The sequence below is a fragment of the Camponotus vicinus genome, unplaced genomic scaffold, assembly GCF_025532165.1.
Source record: "Camponotus vicinus isolate PSW18456_S1 unplaced genomic scaffold, iyCamVici1.0 SCAF_9, whole genome shotgun sequence".
In the NCBI taxonomy this organism is placed as follows: domain Eukaryota; kingdom Metazoa; phylum Arthropoda; class Insecta; order Hymenoptera; family Formicidae; genus Camponotus; species Camponotus vicinus.
The window spans coordinates 17,342,676-17,361,150 of NW_028141981.1; the positions used below are offsets into that span (position 1 = coordinate 17,342,676).

The 18,475-nt window shown below is 32.0% G+C and overlaps 6 protein-coding genes across 14 annotated transcripts; 3 read left to right on the forward strand and 3 right to left on the reverse strand.

The window, feature by feature from the left end:
- The first annotated feature begins 641 nt into the window (after positions 1 to 641).
- On the forward strand, positions 642 to 6,560 carry L(3)l1231 (zf-C3Hc3H domain-containing lethal (3) L1231). The gene is made up of 3 exons (XM_083108472.1): positions 642 to 1,674; positions 2,327 to 3,723; positions 3,838 to 6,560. Exons 2-3 carry the CDS (start codon positions 2,358 to 2,360, stop codon positions 4,002 to 4,004), a joined length of 1,533 nt encoding a protein of 510 aa, XP_082964598.1. The 5' UTR covers positions 642 to 1,674; positions 2,327 to 2,357; the 3' UTR covers positions 4,005 to 6,560.
- LOC145976929 (uncharacterized) lies at positions 5,374 to 9,120 on the reverse strand. The gene is made up of 7 exons (XM_083108473.1): positions 8,944 to 9,120; positions 8,416 to 8,545; positions 7,818 to 8,319; positions 7,498 to 7,704; positions 7,137 to 7,378; positions 6,782 to 7,051; positions 5,374 to 6,607 (listed from the first exon to the last, which is right to left on the reverse strand). The coding sequence occupies exons 1-6, from the start codon at positions 8,997 to 8,999 to the stop codon at positions 6,851 to 6,853; spliced, it is 1,338 nt and encodes a 445-aa protein (XP_082964599.1). The 5' UTR covers positions 9,000 to 9,120; the 3' UTR covers positions 5,374 to 6,607; positions 6,782 to 6,850.
- A 241-nt stretch (positions 9,121 to 9,361) lies between these two features.
- Mrpl9 (mitochondrial ribosomal protein L9) lies at positions 9,362 to 10,738 on the reverse strand. Of its 4 annotated transcripts, none has more exons than XM_083108475.1 (3): positions 10,674 to 10,738; positions 10,314 to 10,438; positions 9,362 to 10,146 (listed from the first exon to the last, which is right to left on the reverse strand). In XM_083108475.1, the coding sequence occupies exons 2-3, from the start codon at positions 10,407 to 10,409 to the stop codon at positions 9,427 to 9,429; spliced, it is 816 nt and encodes a 271-aa protein (XP_082964601.1). In that variant the 5' UTR covers positions 10,410 to 10,438; positions 10,674 to 10,738; the 3' UTR covers positions 9,362 to 9,426. The 4 variants fall into 4 exon arrangements, with proteins under 4 accessions (XP_082964601.1, XP_082964603.1, XP_082964602.1 ...); XM_083108477.1 differs by having other exon boundaries at positions 10,564 to 10,726; XM_083108476.1 differs by having other exon boundaries at positions 10,540 to 10,726.
- Positions 10,739 to 10,867: 129 nt separating this feature from the next.
- Positions 10,868 to 12,689, forward strand: Hspbap1 (HSPB1 associated protein 1). Of its 3 annotated transcripts, XM_083108484.1 has the most exons (5): positions 10,868 to 10,972; positions 11,066 to 11,241; positions 11,347 to 11,666; positions 11,787 to 12,129; positions 12,257 to 12,689. In XM_083108484.1, exons 2-5 carry the CDS (start codon positions 11,119 to 11,121, stop codon positions 12,623 to 12,625), a joined length of 1,155 nt encoding a protein of 384 aa, XP_082964610.1. In that variant the 5' UTR covers positions 10,868 to 10,972; positions 11,066 to 11,118; the 3' UTR covers positions 12,626 to 12,689. The 3 variants fall into 3 exon arrangements, with proteins under 3 accessions (XP_082964610.1, XP_082964607.1, XP_082964608.1); XM_083108481.1 differs by having other exon boundaries at positions 10,868 to 11,241; XM_083108482.1 differs by having other exon boundaries at positions 10,868 to 11,241; positions 11,359 to 11,666.
- Positions 12,690 to 12,853: 164 nt separating this feature from the next.
- Arl2 (ADP ribosylation factor-like 2) lies at positions 12,854 to 16,073 on the forward strand. 3 transcript variants are annotated; one of them, XR_014440346.1, is made up of 3 exons: positions 12,854 to 13,226; positions 13,440 to 14,005; positions 14,787 to 16,073. XR_014440346.1 is itself a non-coding variant. In XM_083108485.1 (2 exons), the coding sequence occupies exons 1-2, from the start codon at positions 13,162 to 13,164 to the stop codon at positions 13,927 to 13,929; spliced, it is 555 nt and encodes a 184-aa protein (XP_082964611.1). In that variant the 5' UTR covers positions 12,854 to 13,161; the 3' UTR covers positions 13,930 to 14,108. The 3 variants fall into 3 exon arrangements, 1 of the variants encoding a protein (XP_082964611.1); XR_014440347.1 differs by having other exon boundaries at positions 14,790 to 16,073; XM_083108485.1 differs by lacking the exon at positions 14,787 to 16,073 and having other exon boundaries at positions 13,440 to 14,108.
- On the reverse strand, positions 14,330 to 18,430 carry LOC145976931 (uncharacterized). 2 transcript variants are annotated; one of them, XM_083108480.1, is made up of 6 exons: positions 18,274 to 18,430; positions 16,742 to 17,035; positions 16,131 to 16,553; positions 15,376 to 15,883; positions 14,684 to 15,094; positions 14,330 to 14,579 (listed from the first exon to the last, which is right to left on the reverse strand). In XM_083108480.1, exons 2-6 carry the CDS (start codon positions 16,985 to 16,987, stop codon positions 14,353 to 14,355), a joined length of 1,815 nt encoding a protein of 604 aa, XP_082964606.1. In that variant the 5' UTR covers positions 16,988 to 17,035; positions 18,274 to 18,430; the 3' UTR covers positions 14,330 to 14,352. The 2 variants fall into 2 exon arrangements, with proteins under 2 accessions (XP_082964606.1, XP_082964605.1); XM_083108479.1 differs by lacking the exon at positions 18,274 to 18,430 and adding an exon at positions 17,278 to 17,392.
- Positions 18,431 to 18,475: the final 45 nt, after the last annotated feature.

Below are 18,475 nucleotides of genomic sequence, written 5' to 3' on the forward strand. Positions count from 1 at the left end.
TAAATTATTAGTCTTATCAGTTTGATGTGTTTTTGAAAATGTTAATTTTATAATAATTTGTAGTTTTGCAAGCTCTATAAAAATTTAAAGCAACTCATACTTTTTTATAATCATATAGTTCTTAATTATAATAATAGGTGCTCAAAAAATGACTATATACATATGAACATGAAAATCATCGCTAATACAATTGTTGTCTACAATTGTTTTTGCAACGTATGTTCAAATTGTGAAAAAAATTTAAAAAAAGGAATGTTACACATATTTCTTGTGCAATGAATATGTGATAAAACATATAGCAATTTTTAAATATTTGAATTAGTGATATGTATATGTATATATTTATATACATTATCTACATAAAATTAGTAGTTACGAGATTGCAAAATTATTATCAAGATAGTTGTTTTTTTTTAAATGAGTGCCTTTAAATTAACTCAGTTATTTGGCATAAACTAGTTTTTTTTTCATATATTTAAAAAACCTCTAATAGTTCGATAACGTATAGCTTTCGATGTCTTCTCGCAAAATATAAAAGAATATCAGATAGTTGGATAGCGCGCGCGTTTCATGGTTACATTATTCATTTTATTTTAATTTCACAATTCGTTGGTATGTATTTATTACGCTATTTTGCGCAAACTATGTCGAAACGAATGGAAAGTTCGAGAGCTGGACATAGTCGTAGGATAATAATGAATTCGATATACGAACAATCTCATTGTATGCTTTCCTAGCCTTTTCACGCTCATATTTTATCGCACGCGTGGATATGAAATTGGGAAAAATCGCGCACGTCAATCGGTGTACGTTCGTCGTGCATATATATAGGTTATGTCACGTTAATCCGTAAAGTGCGGAAAACGACTTTTTATCGCTGCCGTCTAGCATAGAGAGCAGGCCTTTGTTCGTCAAACATTCCGCGCTCATAGCATCATCTAAAATTAATCGACTTTCCACGGCGTGGGAAACAACAGAATCGCCGAATCCACGACGATACGGTCATGAATTCAGGGATTTTTCAGCTTCCGGGAACTGCTCGTGTGCACCGCGGCCGCCATTTTGCTTCCCCCGCACGTCTAACATGTCTTTCTAATGTTATTATCGATGAATGTTGAAATTTGCGCGTGAAACGTATCTCGTGCTTTGTTGTCCGGGGAGAGCGAGTTTTTCTCTCGAGAAAAGAAAAAAATCGTGCCGCGGGTGCCTGATCGACGAGACATCTCTATCGGAAACGATTCCCGTTGTCGTCCCAACCTCGGCCCAACCGCAGAAACACGGAACGGATACAGGTGCAGCCTCGCGATAGCGATCACGAGCGATTTAATCATCGCCGAGCGCGAGTATGCTGACCAACTCGTACGAGGGATATCTCTGTCCACGTCACTGAAGGATCCCGTTTCATCGAGTCGCATCCTGCGCACAGTGTGTTCTGTTGTCGATGTAACGAGCTAACCTAACCAAAAAAAAACGCATCGAAGCGACGTCGCGTGTGTGTGCTTATGTCAACAGTGGAGAGATCTCGCTCGATGACATGGCTCCGGTCACGCGTCTGAGATCGTCAAGAGCCGGAGATTTGGCAGTCTTCATCGTCCCGACGTCTGCCCGATGCGCGATGCGGTTGCACGAGCATGCTTAGGGCATGTTGGATGTAGACCACTACTACTATGCGAGGCAAGGATCGTTTTTATCCTGATCTAGCAATGGACTAAGTTCACGCTTACTGCTCGAACCAGGAAACTCGCATTCGCAGTAACATATACGCGGTTCACAGATTGATGCAGACCTGAGTTTATAATAACGTATAGCTTTAAAGCAATGTTGATGCGTATACATACAATTGAAGTATTATTTCATACTTTGTAAGCATACGTTAAGTTAATGTTAAGTTAATATAGCTGTCACAAATTGGACACGATCGTTCTGCAAATCTTTGGTTTAGTTTAATTATTGCAAATTTTCCATGACGTATTTAATTATATGTATAAATACATGTAATTAAAGGAAAGGATAAATTAGGTATATATAATATATTGACATACTCAAGCGTAACTGGGATATCACGCAATTTATTTTTTAATTTATTAAATTTTATACAGTAATTTTGCTGCAAGTTACTATTCAAAGATATAAGTTTTTTACTTGATAAACATAACAATATCTGTGATACAATAGAACATATTTGTTTATTTCTCACGTACACATATTCAGTATTATATTTTTAATTAATAATATAACTTGAATTATACTTGGATCTTGGCATATAGCGTGAACTAAGTTTTATCTAGATAGGAAGAAAGTTGATTTGGAGAGTTTGAGAATGCAGGTGGAACAGATCTGGACAGTAGCAGCAATCAATGAAGGTCCCTATTTCCGAAAACTCAAACATGGACAATAAATTGAAGTTTTCGGACCGCTTGAAGGCTTTGCTGAAAACTGAGGCTCATCAAGATGTTGATCCGTACATTTTCAGTGAACCAGAACCATTTGCCGCGGGAAGAAATATCGCCACGATGGTTCCGTCTATAAATTCTGAAGTAATGCAAAATTGTAAAAACAATAAATCGAAAGGGAAATGTATGAAGCAGAGACTAAGGATAGCGCCTGTGTCAAACACAGACTATAAGACCATTGGAGTCAATGCTACAACGGAAACAAATATTGAGGATGGCATTGGGGAGAATTTGGATCAGAAATTTTCTAATTTGGTTCAACATAAACAGCGACATATTGAAAATTTGCAAAGATTAAAATCTAGAAAGCAAAATCGGGACCATACTCTGTTATATTATCCTAGAGCTGGAGATGAGATATTCGATAGCGATTCGAGTGGAGATGAGATGACAATCTATCAACGTCATTGGTTTCTTGGCGAATCCGTCACAACGCTAAATCGTGCAGCCCGGTTGTCTCAACTACGTTCGCAATTACAACGACAATTACTTCAATTGCGTATCAATGGAACTGACACTGAAAATATGCTACGGCAGAGGGTTCGATGTTTATTGGAGGCCGCTTCTAAAGATCCTGCTTCTACTGCAAGAAGTTTGAGCGATTCTCCAAATAAGAGCAAAGTGCTCGATGGACCACTGTTAGTTGGTGGACCATGTGGAGCGGAAGGATGCCAACAGACATCTTTACCTTGTACCCGGCATTGTTCTCGCCATATTATGTTAAATGGAGATCAGCTTTTATTTGAGCATTGCACTGCCAAGTTTAGTGACAACACACAGTGTTGTGTTCCTGTGTTTGATGTCGCGCACGAATTACCTCTTTGCCCAGAACACGCAAGGAAGAGAGACAATTATCACCGTAAAATTCAAGAATCCAAACCAAAGAAAGCGCGTAAAAAGCCAGCTTCTCCCACTATCCCAGCAAGGCCTAAACCTAAATCTAAACCGAAGAAACGCAAACGGCCGCCCTCGAATAAACTAGAGACTAAGGGAACCGCATTGATGCACGAGGAGAGTCATTACATGAGCCAAATAAATTGTAGTGAAAATCATGCCAAGACATTAAATAACTTGAATGTTCCGCAAGGAACTTCAAATTCGTCTAACTTAAATCTAGGATTGGGATTAGGCTCTCTTGGAGGACTGAGTAGTGGCCTCAAAGTCGAGCTTGGAGATAATGAAGTATTTGCTTCTTTGGATTCTGCTGAGCATGACTTTGGCACTGTGCTCAATAACTTGCCCCCTGATGCTTTTAACGACTTATTTATCGGTAATTATGTAATTATATGTATCTCTATACTTGGTAAATTTCGGGAGATTAGAAGATTTACTACATTTATTTTATAAAATAACAGATATAATTGTAAGATGATTTTAATTATAGAGGGTAGGAATGGAGATTATGAACCATCTAGAGAAGAAGAGGAGGAATTACAACGGGCTTTGGAAGAGGTTGATAAAGATGTACGAAATTTGGAGAGAATGGGACAAACACATGGACTCTTAGAGCCAGCTTTGCTCGCTCAACTTATGTCGGACATTGCCTCGTAGCCCCACTAATTCTAATGTAATAATTTTTGGAAATGAGTTCACGTGTGTTCCTTGTAATGTAGAAAAGAAGTACTGTTTGTGTCTGTGCTGCTAAATGTAAGATTGCGTTATAGACTGTTATTACATAGCCACGCAAGTCCGAGATAATGGCAGGGATTGACATACAGAAAGTAACAAAAAAAGGAGAAAAAAAACAATAGCAAACTTATGAATTTAGTATCAACATCATATATATTGGGTACAATATCACGGGTAGATATGTGTCGAACGAGTAGTAATGTAAAAACCAAGAATTCCATCCTTTTTGACAAATAATCGCGGACACTTTGCGTCATCGTCGTAATACATGCAATATATTTGTAGCTTATTTGCAAATACTTTAACTTGCACTTTAAAAATTTGCTTAGAAAAATTGTTATATATAGCTGTAATTATAATACATGCAATCACATTTTTGAGAATACAGAATGAAGAAGAAGAAAAGAAAATGTCATATAAATAATTCAAACTAGATTCCAACACATATGAGCTAAACAAGAAAAATACATAGTTTTCATTTTTATATATGGTTTATTTTTATTAAAACAAAGATCCAGAATTATCTAAATCATCTTACTAATAGCTCCCATATTTATTGAATTACATGTAATGTCTAGTTAATTACTGATTACTCAAATAATAGGTACAAAGGTATTTTTATGACTGATTTATAATGATTTTATCTGTTATCGATTATACTATGCTAATTGTGAAAAAATATTTTGACTTACAAATCACATACCTGTGGTTTACCACAGAATTTAGCTATCAATTAAATAAAATTGGACACAAATGATGTAATAAATGAAGAAGAAATATTGGTGTTTATATATATACATATAAAAATATATATATAACATTGTGTGTATGTGTGTGTGAGTGAGTGTATATATATACATACATACATACATACACACATATGTATCATTTCATTATTATAGCGAATAGTCCCATAATAGAATTGTGCATTATAGATTGAGAAAATTGGGATTTACATTATTTTCTTAATGGTGGAGATTTGCAACTGATATGGAAAAATGGATGATCCTCGATCTGAGATATCTTGTGCAGTCTCATCTATTGAAAATATTATTCAAAAAAATTTGATTTAAATAAAATATATTTAAATACATTTTTTTTCACAATTTAAAATTCTCATAAAACTTTGTGCATAGAATATTTATATAAATTATACGACTGAATTTATAAAAAAATCCATGTAGCACAGAATATTGCTGCAATGTTCTATGCTGTATGGGAACATACATATGTCTACATAAATATATATAATATACACTTACATACATATATGTGTATATACATAGAAATAATTACATGTTCTTTTTTTTATTATTTGATCACTGCAGTAATATAACTAAATAACCACATTTATTAAATATGTTTATTGAATCATGTTCTATATTTAATGGTATGTGCATAATCAATATTGTCATCCAGATCACTCTTTCTCTCTCTTGTTGTCTAAATTCTTTATATTCATGTAGACAAATGTTCAGTGAATGAATAGTTGTACTATTTAAGTGAGATACAAACTAGCAAAAAGTGCCGAAAAAATTTCATTTTTCAACATTGTTAATTATGCGACACGTGCTTTGCAGCCTTAATGAAAAGATAATATGCTGTGTAAAGTACTAATTGAGCAAAGGAAATATTGTGATCACACATATATTTCAAAAAAATACTTTTCAAAATAATTATTTGAGGAGAGAATTTTTTACGAGATATATATAGAGGCACAGATTCTGAAAGTAAAACTAGATTGGTGTGAAATGTCATGTTGGATGGCTGAATCACTTACTGCCATTTGACTTCTAAAGTACGTGCATAGCAGTAAATTGTTATAACTCCGTACATAATAGTAATAATGTAAAATGGACAAAATGCGCATACATATATGGATTATCATAACTTTAATACATATCGTAAAGCATGAAAAAAGACGAGATACTCTGATACTGTCGTGTATTACATAACTAACTACTATTAAAATAAAGAACTTTGAACATCATTTGTTATACGCGAATATGTGTGTGCAATAACAAACAGATTGAATTCTTGAAATCTAGTTTTTATTATCAAAATCGCTGTGCCAAAAAGTGAGATATAATATCTCTTTTCTTTTTTTTATGTTACGATAATGTGTCATTTATATGAAAGAAACGGGATGTATAGGAACAGAGCTTACATACTTCAAATGACTAGTTAAATATGAACGATTATACAAAGGCGCAAAAAATAAGTTGTCACATGTAAATGCAAATGGAAACAAAATAATTTACAGGTCGATCTAGGGGGATTAAATTAATGTCGTATATAGTATATTGTTATTACATATAACGGTAGTAAGTAGAGATACAATAATTATTTATGAATAGGACAATGCCGAATTTAATCATAACATAAGTGCATTACTTAAGATGTATATGTGTATCTTCTTGTAAAATAGCAGCATTACTCTTGATTAGGTATCACTAATTATATTAAGCATATTTTTTATATTGTGTTACCGTACTCAGTTTATATCCATCCTTATCGTTTATATCCTAGCAATAGAATATCGATTTATCGTTATTCGAAATAGCTAGATTTTTATTTTCAGCATAGCTTTCTTTTTATCGAAAGAGATAATGTATCAAAAAACTATATTTAAATGTATAATTATTTTTATTTTAGAATCGATATTCACGTTTATATTTTATGTATATCAATTTAAGTACCGTTTATTGTTTTTCTCCGAAATTCTCAGCACATTCTATATGTAATATTATTTTGTTCTATTCTAATATTCAATCTATAGTGGTTGCTATAGAATAAGTATCAAATCTTTTACGTTCGCGTCGTTTTATTTCACGAAGAATCCATTTTTTTCGAGCTACTTGACGAATTTTGTCACATTTCTTTGTTGATATCTCGAGTTCTTTCATTGGAAATTCCTCGATTGATTCGGACTTGCGGAAAGACAATCTTTCAATTTTTTGAATTTGTTCCTTCGGAGGAAAAATTTACAATTTTTCTATATATCTAGTTAATATTTTCATATTTCTATATACACCAAAATGATAAGACACTTACAGCAATCTTATCCATAGGGATACTTTTCCGCGTTTCCGATATTTTTTTATCAAGCTCATTAATTTCTTTCGATTCTATTGTCAGCTCCTCTTCGGTCGGCATCAACATTATATCGTAATCTAAACGATTGTGACCCAATATGCCTATTTTAATGCCCAATCGAGATAGCATTTCCTCCTCGATAAGAAGAGCGTTTTTTAGATAAGCAATTTTCGGATCGCGCACATCGATGTCAACTATCCCTTTAAATAGAAGTATAACGATATAATTATTTTTGCTACGAAATATAGCTACCCATCTTTTATAACGTCAAAAATACATCGTAGTCTAACAATTGACTAAATACAATAGAGCGCAATACCTAAGGATAGGAGACGAAAATCGCAATCTGTATATATCAATTCGTGAGGTAAAGGAGAGTTTCGGAGTAATCGACTTTTTAATGCCATTGCAGGACCATGCAATATACAAATATCATCCTCCAGCATATCCTGAATAAGCCGACTACCGCTTTGTCTTTGTGCAGTATTGTACGCTTCCGTTCGAAGTAATCTATGCAATTCTAGTTCTGCGAAAAATAGATATCGCTGCACTATTACTTTTCAAAATAATTATAGATACTTTATGCAAGATATCTGAGAAATTATATACACGATAAATAATCCACATCGAATATCCTACCGATCAAATTGTAATGTTTGCGTTGCAACGCTATCCAAACGACTCGATGAGCCGTGCTTATCAGAGATTCGAAGATCCTTAAATCTTTCTCGCCCTGCGATTGCGTGATCGTCCGTTTCTTGCCGGCCATCATATGATGATACCGCGGCCCATCCTGGCAACCCAATATTAAATCGGCATATTCCCTACCCAAGACACAGCGAAGGGCTCGCATCTCTTCAGCGTATCGGAATCTGTGTCCACGTGCCAAAGGATTCGGCGCCTTTTTCATGGTAGCAGCCCGCTCCTGCATCAAGTCTTCCCATATCTCTACATAATATTGGAAATAGATGATCAACGCCCTTAAAAATCGGTCAACGATCGGCAAGTGGAAGAAGTGTATGAATTGAGGACTGACGGGTGTTATGAGCAAAAAGAGTACGAGATCTTTGATATCTTGCAAAATAATAACATCCGGTTCGTTCGGCGCCACTTTTCTCAGGTAATGCTTTCGAAATTTAATCTGCAAATGTATGATATTAATGAGTAAAAAATTCTTTCGATTTTAGTAAAATACTTAACACACATCTCAGCCTGTGCTGTATCGCGTAATTTTCACCTTTTCACTATCATTTAACATTTCTCTATAGCTCAGAATTAAATACGCATGTGGACAATAAATCTCCGACGTATGATCGGCAGTAACTTGCTTCTTTCGTCTCTTAGTTTCATCTTCTGCCTTTGTCACTCTAATCAATCAATCAATTAATATGATATAAAAAAGAATTAGAATTTACATGGATAAGAAAATCTTATATTAATATCGGTCTATAATACTTTGAAATTAATTAAATCAACAATTATAAGCACAGTAGATGAAAAAATGCAATAAAATTTCATTGAAGAATATGCACTAGACACTTATATACACATACAGAACACATCTATATTTATAAGTTGTGTTGGTTTGTTTCTTGTATTATAATTTAATATTGTGCAATATAATAAAATTAAATTATTTTACAAATAAATATTATAGCTTGAAAATTAAAGCAAAAGATGTCTAATAGACTAACGGAAAAAAATATCTTAAGTATGATAAAATAAATTCTGTCATTTAAAGTGTGTTTTAAAAGAGTATCATTACCCCAATAAAATTAATCCCTCCGAAATTTCATCCCATGCAAAGTATCTTTCACCCATATTTAGATATCATATTATGAAAATATTTTGCAATTTTCTTTATAATTTTATCATAGATTTTCAGGTTATCAGTTTCTAGACATTGAATGTTCTCCTCCTAATCTAGTGAAGATATAACAAAGTCGAATTATTGATTCTAGGAAGATATACATAGCTACATGCATATACACAACCTACTTTAAAGCATTATAATACTCGAAAATTAAAATGGTCAATTCTTTTAATTTCACATTATATATATAGATTTAATTAAATATTTTTCATCAAATTATGTAAAAATATATTATTATAAACACACAAAATAATATCACGTGTGATTCATCCAAAATTCAAGATATATCTAAATAAAGATTTTAGGAAAATATATTTATACATATTCAGTATTATTTATTTATATTACAACTTGTATTATAATATATAACAAATATTACTTTGTTTTGTCTTTTGTTTTGTTTTCTGTTTTTTTAGATCGGCAAAGAGAATCTAAAATTGGTTTGTCCTCGGGAAATATTGGCTCGACCGGTAATTCCGAAAAATCTTCATATGTTCGTCCAGCTATATCAGTTGACAAATGATGCAAAATACATCTCACCTTCACTTGCTCGCGATTATTAATCGTGAGAGTTATATAAAATTGCTTTTTATCTATATCCAGATTTGGTCCAGATATTGGTCTTTCGGGCATTGTTATAGCTTCTTCAGGCACATAAATATCAACTTTGCGGAAACTTGCTTTTATATGCCATTTTTCCAATGTCCATGGTACATCCTTCGACATTGTAATCGTTAAAAGTGTCTTTGACAGATATTTCATCGTTCTCTCCACAGTAGCAGAACTAAATGGTGTTTTGTCCTGTTGATCCATTGCTAATTTTGCATATTTTTCAATATTTTCAGGGGTAGCGTAATCTGCTAATTTTGGCAATAAAAGTATTGGATATGCCTTATTAGGATGCATTGATATCCTAGTGCCTGCATTACCAAGTCCTGCCACATATTGCGTTAGAATCAAATCAAGAAATTCCTTCCTTCTTACATTCGTATCTTCTACAAGATCATAAATAAAATGTTTAGGTTTAAAGGAATTTGGTCTGCCTTTTTTTTTATGAATAGGAACTGGAAATCTTCTTTTAAGAATAAAAGTATTCTGTAAGAATATCATATAAATAGTATAAAAGCATAGATTTAATATAAACTATATTCATGCATGAATCTATTAAATCAATCTTATCTATTATCTCGAAGTTCATAAAATATATATATACAGAGTATGAATAAATAGTATTATATATTTATAATATTAAAAAGAATTACCCGTGTTTGTTGTAATAAATAATCTGCTTTGCTCGGCAAAGTAGGCATTGTTAATGCTTTTACGTGATTCACGAATAATTTTGGAAACTTCAGCATATTTATTGCCTTCCACCGTTCAGAATATTCTGAATAATAAGAAAGTTCTTTCAATAATGTATAACAATGGATGAAATGATTAATTAGATAAATTCATTTGACAAGAAAAAAAATATACTAATTATTTTACACTTGTTTTACACATTAGTATTACACTATATAGTCTAATAAGTTTAGATTTTATATTAGATTTTATATTTATGTTTTAAATGATATTTTGAAATAAAAGTTTATTTTATAAATGTTCACTCAGTCATCTATTACAATGATCACATCTTCAATGCAACAAACATTGCGGTAACCTAATCGAGGTTATCTTTAAGAGTCCGTTCGTAGAGCATCCTATTCGTACAGTTAAATATTAAATTGACGAATCAGGAGGGAGTAAAGATTTTTTCATGATTGGTCAATCGAACTCTACTTTATCCTACAAGTAAAATTTCCGAACGTACCCTAACCAGATATAAACATTGAAACTCCGTCACACTCCGGTAATACTTGATTTGTTAAAATCATAAATTTCAATCATCAAAAAGCATCACGCGATTTAAAGATCCAAGACCGTAAGAAAAGTGATTAATTCTGATATTTGCATTACAAATATTTAATAATTATTTGTTAATTAAATATGGATGGTCATTCACTACCATCGGCAGAAATTTTGAAATGTGCTTTACCAAAACTCCAAAAACCTGTATTGTTTCGGAATATGCTGCGAAATTGCGATGGTATATATGAGTGGAATTTGCTCAAATGGAGTTTTTCAGATCTCGTTGAAAAATTCGGAGACAAACAATTATCGTTCCGAGTTGGTGACTATAATAAGTGTACGGTTAGTTATAATGTATTTGTTTGTATTTATTCTTTTAATGATTTTATTATTATTATTTAATAGAAAATTTAAGTAATGGCTTTATTCTCTATTTATTTCCATTAGTGTGCTTTTCAGCATCATTGTCAACGCATAAATCCTCCTACAAAATCTTGTAAATTGACACTGCGAGAATTTTCTGTAGCAACAGGTGATATGACAAAAGAAAGATATGATAAATGGCTTTACTGTGATTACAAGCATATGATGGAATTTAGTGACAAGCCAGAAATTATCGAGTCTCTTAATTGGCTCAAGTTTGGAGTAGATGAAGAATTTGGGAAAAATGGGTTGCACTCTACTATTTGGATCGGAAGCAAAGGTGCTCATACTGATTGTCATTGGGACACCTATGGTTACAATTTAGTGGCACAAATACATGGCAGGTTTGTTTGTAAATGTAGTTTGTTAAATTAATTTATAATTTATTTCTAAATGTATCCTGTTCTTTTTAGTTATTTATTTCAGTATTTTCTTTTTTTTTTTAACTAAGCTTCTATTTCTAGGAAACTATGGTTGCTTTATCCACCAAGTGCTTCTTTGATACCAATTAGAATTCCTTATGAGGAATCAACCGTATATAGTAAATTTAATATTTATTGCTTGAGTATGAAAGAGAGAGATCTTTTACTCAAAATCCCAGATAAACCAAAATTGGTAATCCTTGAACCTGGAGATGTTTTGTTTGTACCAAATGGCTGGTGGCATTATGTGGAATCTTTAGATAATATTAATGTGAGCGTTAATCTATGGGGAAAATTAAAAACAGATAATAGAGCACGAGTCGAGGAAGCTCTTGTTAAATTAATGATAGCTAAGATGAGAAACTACAAGCAGTTTAAAAATAAAGTAATTATTAGTATAAAGTAATATTAAATAAAAGAAAAGAGTAATTGCATCTTTTAAGAGAAATATTGATTAAATACAGGTAGAATTTGTTTAATTAATTTATGATACTCTCTTTTTCTCTTAATAGATTGAATATGTCGTCAATGAGTGCATAAAAGAAGAAGAACAGGAAAAAAATGAGAAGACAAAAGAAGAATTATCTCTAGAAGTACCTCTAAAAAAATTTAAACCTACCATATGGACTGCAGAAGATTTAGCTGAACAATATCCTGATTATATTAAAGTGTTACATGATGCAGAAGAACATGAATTTAAAAAATTCATTGAAGAAAGAATGAAAAGAAATAAACAATATCCGTTAAATGAAGAAACTGCATCTGAAGATCATGTATCTAATCCTCAATATGATCCATTTTTAGAATCTCTCATTAATGCCTTATGTCATCCAGATGTTATCAGTAAAGCAGCACAAATATTATTAGAAAGGCATTATTGATATTATCTATACATTTAAATTTTAATTTAAAAATGTACATAAATTTGTATATATGTAGAAACAGGTAATTTTAAATATTCCTATCTGTAATAAAAAATTTTAAAATTTTCTAATCTATGTTAATCAAATAGTTAAACGCATAATCGTACTTCATATCTCATCTTTCTATAGTTTCTATTAAATATTCTAATTCATGTAACATACACGCACACATTAATGATTTGACAGAATTCCTTGCGTGTACTTTACCAAATTGCACATCCCGTGCGCAATTATTACAATTTATTTATAGAGATTGAATTATTAAATTAATAAGAAAAAATAATATTAAGCAAGTTTTTAAATTAGTTTTTTAATATAAATAATTGTCTTTTTAGAAAAAGAAAAATAAAATGAAAAAAGAACAATAATAGTTGAAAGTTTGAGAGAAATGTATGGAGGTTAGAAACGTCTAGAAACATCTGTCAAGTTTGAAAGAATTCGATTCGCTGATATCAATGATCTGAATATTGTGAAATAATTAATTAAATATTATAATGGGCTTGTTAACCGTGTTGAAAAAGTTAAAGCAGAAAGAAAAGGAAATGCGAATTTTAATGTTGTACGTATTCGCATTTGTGTACCTATTTTATATATCCAGTTTGTGGTTAGCCTATATGTTGACAGGTTAAATAAACTTAAATTTAACAACTTTAAATATTGGATAATTTAAAAGACAGCGAATTAATAGAATTAATGTTACCATTTAAACAACGTACTTTTAGTAATATAATTATATAATCAATTATTCTAATGCAGGCATTTATCATTTCAGGGGTTTGGACAATGCAGGAAAGACCACAGTGTTGAAAAGACTCAGTGGCGAACCAATAGATACTATATCACCTACCCTTGGCTTCAATATCAAGACTTTAGAACATCGTGGATACAAACTCAATGTATGGGATGTGGGTGGACAGAAATCATTGCGTTCATATTGGAGAAATTATTTCGAATCTACAGATGGACTTGTTTGGGTAATAGATAGTGCGGACAGAAGGAGATTAGATGATTGTAAAACAGAATTATACAAGCTTTTACAAGAAGAGAGATTAGAGGGAGCGAGTCTCCTTGTATTTGCCAACAAGCAAGATATGCCTGGTGCATTATCTGCATCTGACATAGCAGAAATTTTGGAGTTACCTAATATAAAGACTCATCATTGGCAAATCTATAAGTGTTCTGCTGTGACAGGTGAAAATCTAGTCGATGGTATCAATTGGATCGTAGATGACATTGCAGCAAGAATATTTTACATAGATTAAATTTATAACACATCACAATTGATATTTCTTACCTCATTAAATGCAGAAATAATACTGGACTAATTTTTGCAAAATGGTATTTATATTATGTTGTGAAACTAATATGTAATGTAATATTATTAAGGGAGAGATTATAAAATCTTTTTTGTTATACAACGATAATATACATTTTCCTAGAATTTTTCTTGTACAATTTATAGCCACTCTATTTACAAAGTTAAAAATATAAATTGATGACAAAAAATTTTTTTTAACTTTTAAAGATAATAATATATAGATAAAAATTAAATTTTTAATATTATATTCTAAAGAATTCTCAATAGATAAAAGTAAACAAAATATTTGGTTCTTTTAATATAGATTTCTTGATTTGTTTTCTTATTTTTTCATTTTTGTATTTCTTTTGTATTTATTTTCTTATTTTTAGTTTGTTATATCTTCTGTGTTTCTTTTTTCATATTTAAAATTTTTTTTCTTTTTCTTCAATTTTAAGAATGACGCTGCTGTTTCCGGATATTCTTCCAAGTAAAATGATTTTAACAGTTTTAGATCGACAGTGTTTTTTGGTCCTTCAAATACATTCATAATCTCATTGATGAGCGATATTGAAAGCTTCAGTTTAAAATTCTTTACCAATTCTATAAATTTTGCTAGAAAAATAAATTTCTTTATAATTATTTTAAAAATTTACAAATTTATGAGAACCTAAGGGAAAAAAAAGAAAATTCTAAAAAGAGAATTCTGTAGAATATACCTCGCGGAATTGTTTTATCTTTCAACGACATTACAAAATGACCAAAATTGCGTCGTTGTCTCTTTCGTTTCGGTTGCATCGCCTCATAATTCGCTCTTTTCAGAAGTATCCTTCTAACATTGGGTCCAACAAGTTGGTAATTGCTCAGAATACCGCCTAACTTGATGACGACCCATGGTTTATGCTTTTCGATTTCCTCCAACTCTTGAAGAACATCCTTATTCGCCCAAACATTCTCCAAGTCCAGAAGATAAATGCTATCGGGTGATACATGCGGTGTGATTGCACGCACCAGAGCTAAAACACCTTGTGCTCTTAAAGGATTGTTCCCCAGATGTAATTCCTGAAGCGTATTATTTTTCGATAGAGCTGCCGCGATGGATACAGCATCCGTTTCGGTAAATCTATTCCCTATAAATTCAATATAGAAAAAAAAACATTTATCATTAGAGTTTATTTGCTGGATTGTGCTGTATATTTTAGACTTTTTATATTTTGTATATTTATCTTTTACTTTATCACTATCTATATAAAAATGTAATAATATCTATTATATTAGAAAGTGCTGAGCTTTTTCAAATAAAGAAAAAGAGAGAGATTGTTCCTATAGGAATCTCTTTTATTTATTTATTTTTATTAACAAATATTAATGTATATATATTCTGTTTATAACAAGATATATATATATTTACAGCTTAAATCCAGCTTCTCAATGCTTTGCGAACGTGATAATAATTTATACAGATGAAGCACGCATTCGTTGTCAAGCGAGTTCCAAGATAAATTCAGAGAATGTAATGTTTCATTTTTTTTTAATCCATTAATAAGAGCTTTCCAAGTTCTAGCGCTATATAAAGAGTTCCAGGATAAATTCAGTTGTGTCAAGATATCAGAGTGCGAGAGGAGATCTTGCAAACTTTCGGAACACATTTCGTCCAGACGATTATCAGACAGATTAACGCTCTCTAAGCCTTGGTTATCAGACAACGCGGACGCAATGTATTCGAAACCCTCGTTTCCGATATTGCAGCTGCTGAGATCGAGCGTTTTCAGGGTTGTATTTATCGATATCGCGTCGCACAATCTGCTTACACCATTTGCACCGATTTGGCAGCCCGACAATGATAAACTGGTTATCACATTGTTCTTAAGTAGCAGATTGCTTAAATATTTGCACACATTTGGGGATAGTTTGTTGCCCTGCGATAAAGTAATCGTTAATTAAAAGAAAAAATGTCCTGTTGGATGTAAGTTAACACACACATGTTTATCTTATATTATAAAAAATTTAAGAATGATAGATTTTTTGTTTTCCAAATATCTAAGATATATGATAATTTGGGAATAATTTTCTTTAATCAATCAGAGGATATCTTCGCAGGTTTTGTGATTTTATTAAAAAAGAAAAAAATAAGTTGTTATTTAATCATTTGTGAATTTGCAGTACTTTAAGGTCCACTGTTCGCACGTAAGTGTTGTCTGCCAAAGCCTCGCAGATCGCTTTTATCACGGGCGATTCCAGTCCGTAGTGTCGCAGATTAACTTGATCGCTCGTAAGCATGTCTCTTAATGAACCGATCGGTCGCAGACCCGAACGCTTCACTATGTCGTAGAATTTCTGCACACCATCCGCGCTGTAAATTGGCGGACGTTCGCGCAACAGCCAGAAAGCCGGTAGCAATCCGGGATCGTCCGGTACTTGGTACACTGTGTAAGGATTCACTATTTTCAGCTGGGAATCGCTGATATCTATCTCGCGTAGGCATGGATGAACCGAGCTCTCGGTGGATACCCGATCACTCACGGTTACTTCATCTTCCGGTGTGATCGGCGTCTCCTCGGATGCGTCATCATTCGTTTTCTTTTTGACCTGCTCCGTTTATCGTATCAGTCGATCAGAGATTTATAAAGAAAAAAATCGATCTCGTTACTTATTTGCATTGCTGTAACTCTCTTAATTCTTGGAGCACTTTTAATATAATCATAAATTGCGGAAATCGATATGTAAGAATATTTTGTACGTGTTCTATTAAGCTACTGTTACCAAGCTCAAGTTACACCGATCAAACGCCGCAGGTGTTTTTTCTTTTCTTCAGCTTGGGCCGCTAATTCCCTCATCTTTCTTGCTTCGAATTCTGTTACATAACCCGCCATTACGTCGGTCTCATTGATGACTTCTGATTCTGTTTCGATGTCTTTCTCCTCCTCTTCCATGACGATGTCTTTCTCTTCCTCTTCGAAGTCATCGTATTCATATTCATCTTCATATTCATATTTATCTTCGTATTCAGTCCACGTATCCATCTCTCTATATCGTAAAGCTTCTGCAGCATCTTGAATGTCTTCTAATGTCTGAATAATGCGTTTATATATTAATACAAGGTTATTTGTAATTATATCGCCAGTAATTAAAATATTTTGAGATTGTATAGGATTTTATTTTGGATATATAAAATATATGAAAATATTTGCAATTTCTGTGTTCTAGTATGCTTATTCTTTCAGTTATTGAAGAAGAAAATGTGCAAATTAGGAAATGTTGTAGAAACCAAATTATATATATTATCAAAATTATGTATTATAAATCAAAATACTTGTGTGAGATCCATATTTGTAAATAATTATTATTCTCATTTGAAATTAGTGATATAACTTAGCAAAGTTTTATATAAATATAAACATTATCGTATTAAGACATAATGCTTTTGTAAATTAGTAACAATTCGCTATGTGAAATTAGTTGCGAATTTACGTAATAGACAGAAATTATAAACAGGTATATTAAAAATCATGTATTATATAATGTATTTTCAAACTTTCGAATTTATAGCATACATAAAATTTCGCGATTTCGTAATAATAATTGCGTGAAAAGAAGACTGTTCACGTTTATCCGTTTATCTCTGAAAACAATGTGTTATTAAAGAGAATGATTTAAAAGCGTTGTGTATTCTCACAAAAAAGCGCTTTTAAAGAGTTCTGAATAAGAGTTTTTTTCAATAACAAATTAGGAGAGACAAAATATCAAAATTATACAAAATATCGAAATGATCCGATCAATTATGTAAATCTTTCAATATGAATGTCTTTACATGATATTAATCGAGTCTTGAGAAAAAGATTCTCTTTTCTAAGTTTATTCTTTGTTCAGAAATAATGATTTTATCGAGAATTTTCATTCTGTAAGAGAAACTATAATATATTATTATATTATTATATTATATTATTATGTGTCCTCGATAATGAAATATTTAATTAAATAAAAATGCATAATATTTAGCATTTAATAAAAGATTCGATAATAATTCTTCACAAGAATTAAAATTGCTAATCGATTGTTGATGAAACCAAGTCGGAAAAGTTTCCGTGATATTTGACAAATTTTCGCCATTTGCATTTTTTATGATAAAGTGATAAAAGAGCTACGAGATAATTTTTTTTTTATTTCCTCGCGTTCGTTCGTCGCAAATATTCCGTCAATAAAAGAAAAGGCTCATATCATCTCCTTCTCATGAGAATGTCGATCGGTGACTACTATCGCGTTTCACACGAGCCGCAATCGTTCATCGCGGGTTGCGTGATTCATTCACCGGGTATTCGTCAAGTGGCTCTTCTGGACCATTGTATTGTAATTTCGGCAGATCGTTCGTTCACAAGCGGCGAGCGGTACACGAGGGGGATCCGTCCCGTCTCGTCATCGCATCGACAGCAACGCGAGATATGGCCCGTCAAGTTTGCTTTGTTAATCTCAGCCTCAGCCGTACTTTTGATGGTAATGACATCGGCATTATC

Bases quoted from the DNA above. Each gene is read 5' to 3' on its own strand.
- Arl2 (XM_083108485.1), top strand. From the start codon at position 13,162: ATGGGCTTGTTAACCGTGTTGAAAAAGTTAAAGCAGAAAGAAAAGGAA. The intron at 13,227-13,439 runs GTACGTATTCGC...TTATCATTTCAG, and splicing joins GAAATGCGAATTTTAATGTT to GGGTTTGGACAATGCAGGAA.
- Hspbap1 (XM_083108481.1), top strand. From the start codon at position 11,038: ATGGATGGTCATTCACTACCATCGGCAGAAATTTTGAAATGTGCTTTA. The intron at 11,242-11,346 runs GTTAGTTATAAT...TATTTCCATTAG, and splicing joins GTGACTATAATAAGTGTACG to TGTGCTTTTCAGCATCATTG. The intron at 12,130-12,256 runs GTAATTATTAGT...TTCTCTTAATAG, and splicing joins ACAAGCAGTTTAAAAATAAA to ATTGAATATGTCGTCAATGA.
- LOC145976929 (XM_083108473.1), bottom strand. From the start codon at position 8,999: ATGGGTGAAAGATACTTTGCATGGGATGAAATTTCGGAGGGATTAATT. The intron at 8,546-8,943 runs GTAATGATACTC...TTGATTGATTAG, and splicing joins GAGGGATTAATTTTATTGGG to AGTGACAAAGGCAGAAGATG. The intron at 8,320-8,415 runs GTGAAAATTACG...ATACATTTGCAG, and splicing joins TGTTAAATGATAGTGAAAAG to ATTAAATTTCGAAAGCATTA.
- LOC145976931 (XM_083108479.1), bottom strand. The intron at 15,884-16,130 runs GTACTGCAAATT...ACTTTATCGCAG, and splicing joins TGCGAACAGTGGACCTTAAA to GGCAACAAACTATCCCCAAA. The intron at 15,095-15,375 runs GTAAATATATAT...TTGAATTTATAG, and splicing joins TGAGAAGCTGGATTTAAGCT to GGAATAGATTTACCGAAACG.
- Mrpl9 (XM_083108475.1), bottom strand. From the start codon at position 10,409: ATGCTGAAGTTTCCAAAATTATTCGTGAATCACGTAAAAGCATTAACA. The intron at 10,147-10,313 runs GTAATTCTTTTT...ATATTCTTACAG, and splicing joins ATTTATTACAACAAACACGG to AATACTTTTATTCTTAAAAG.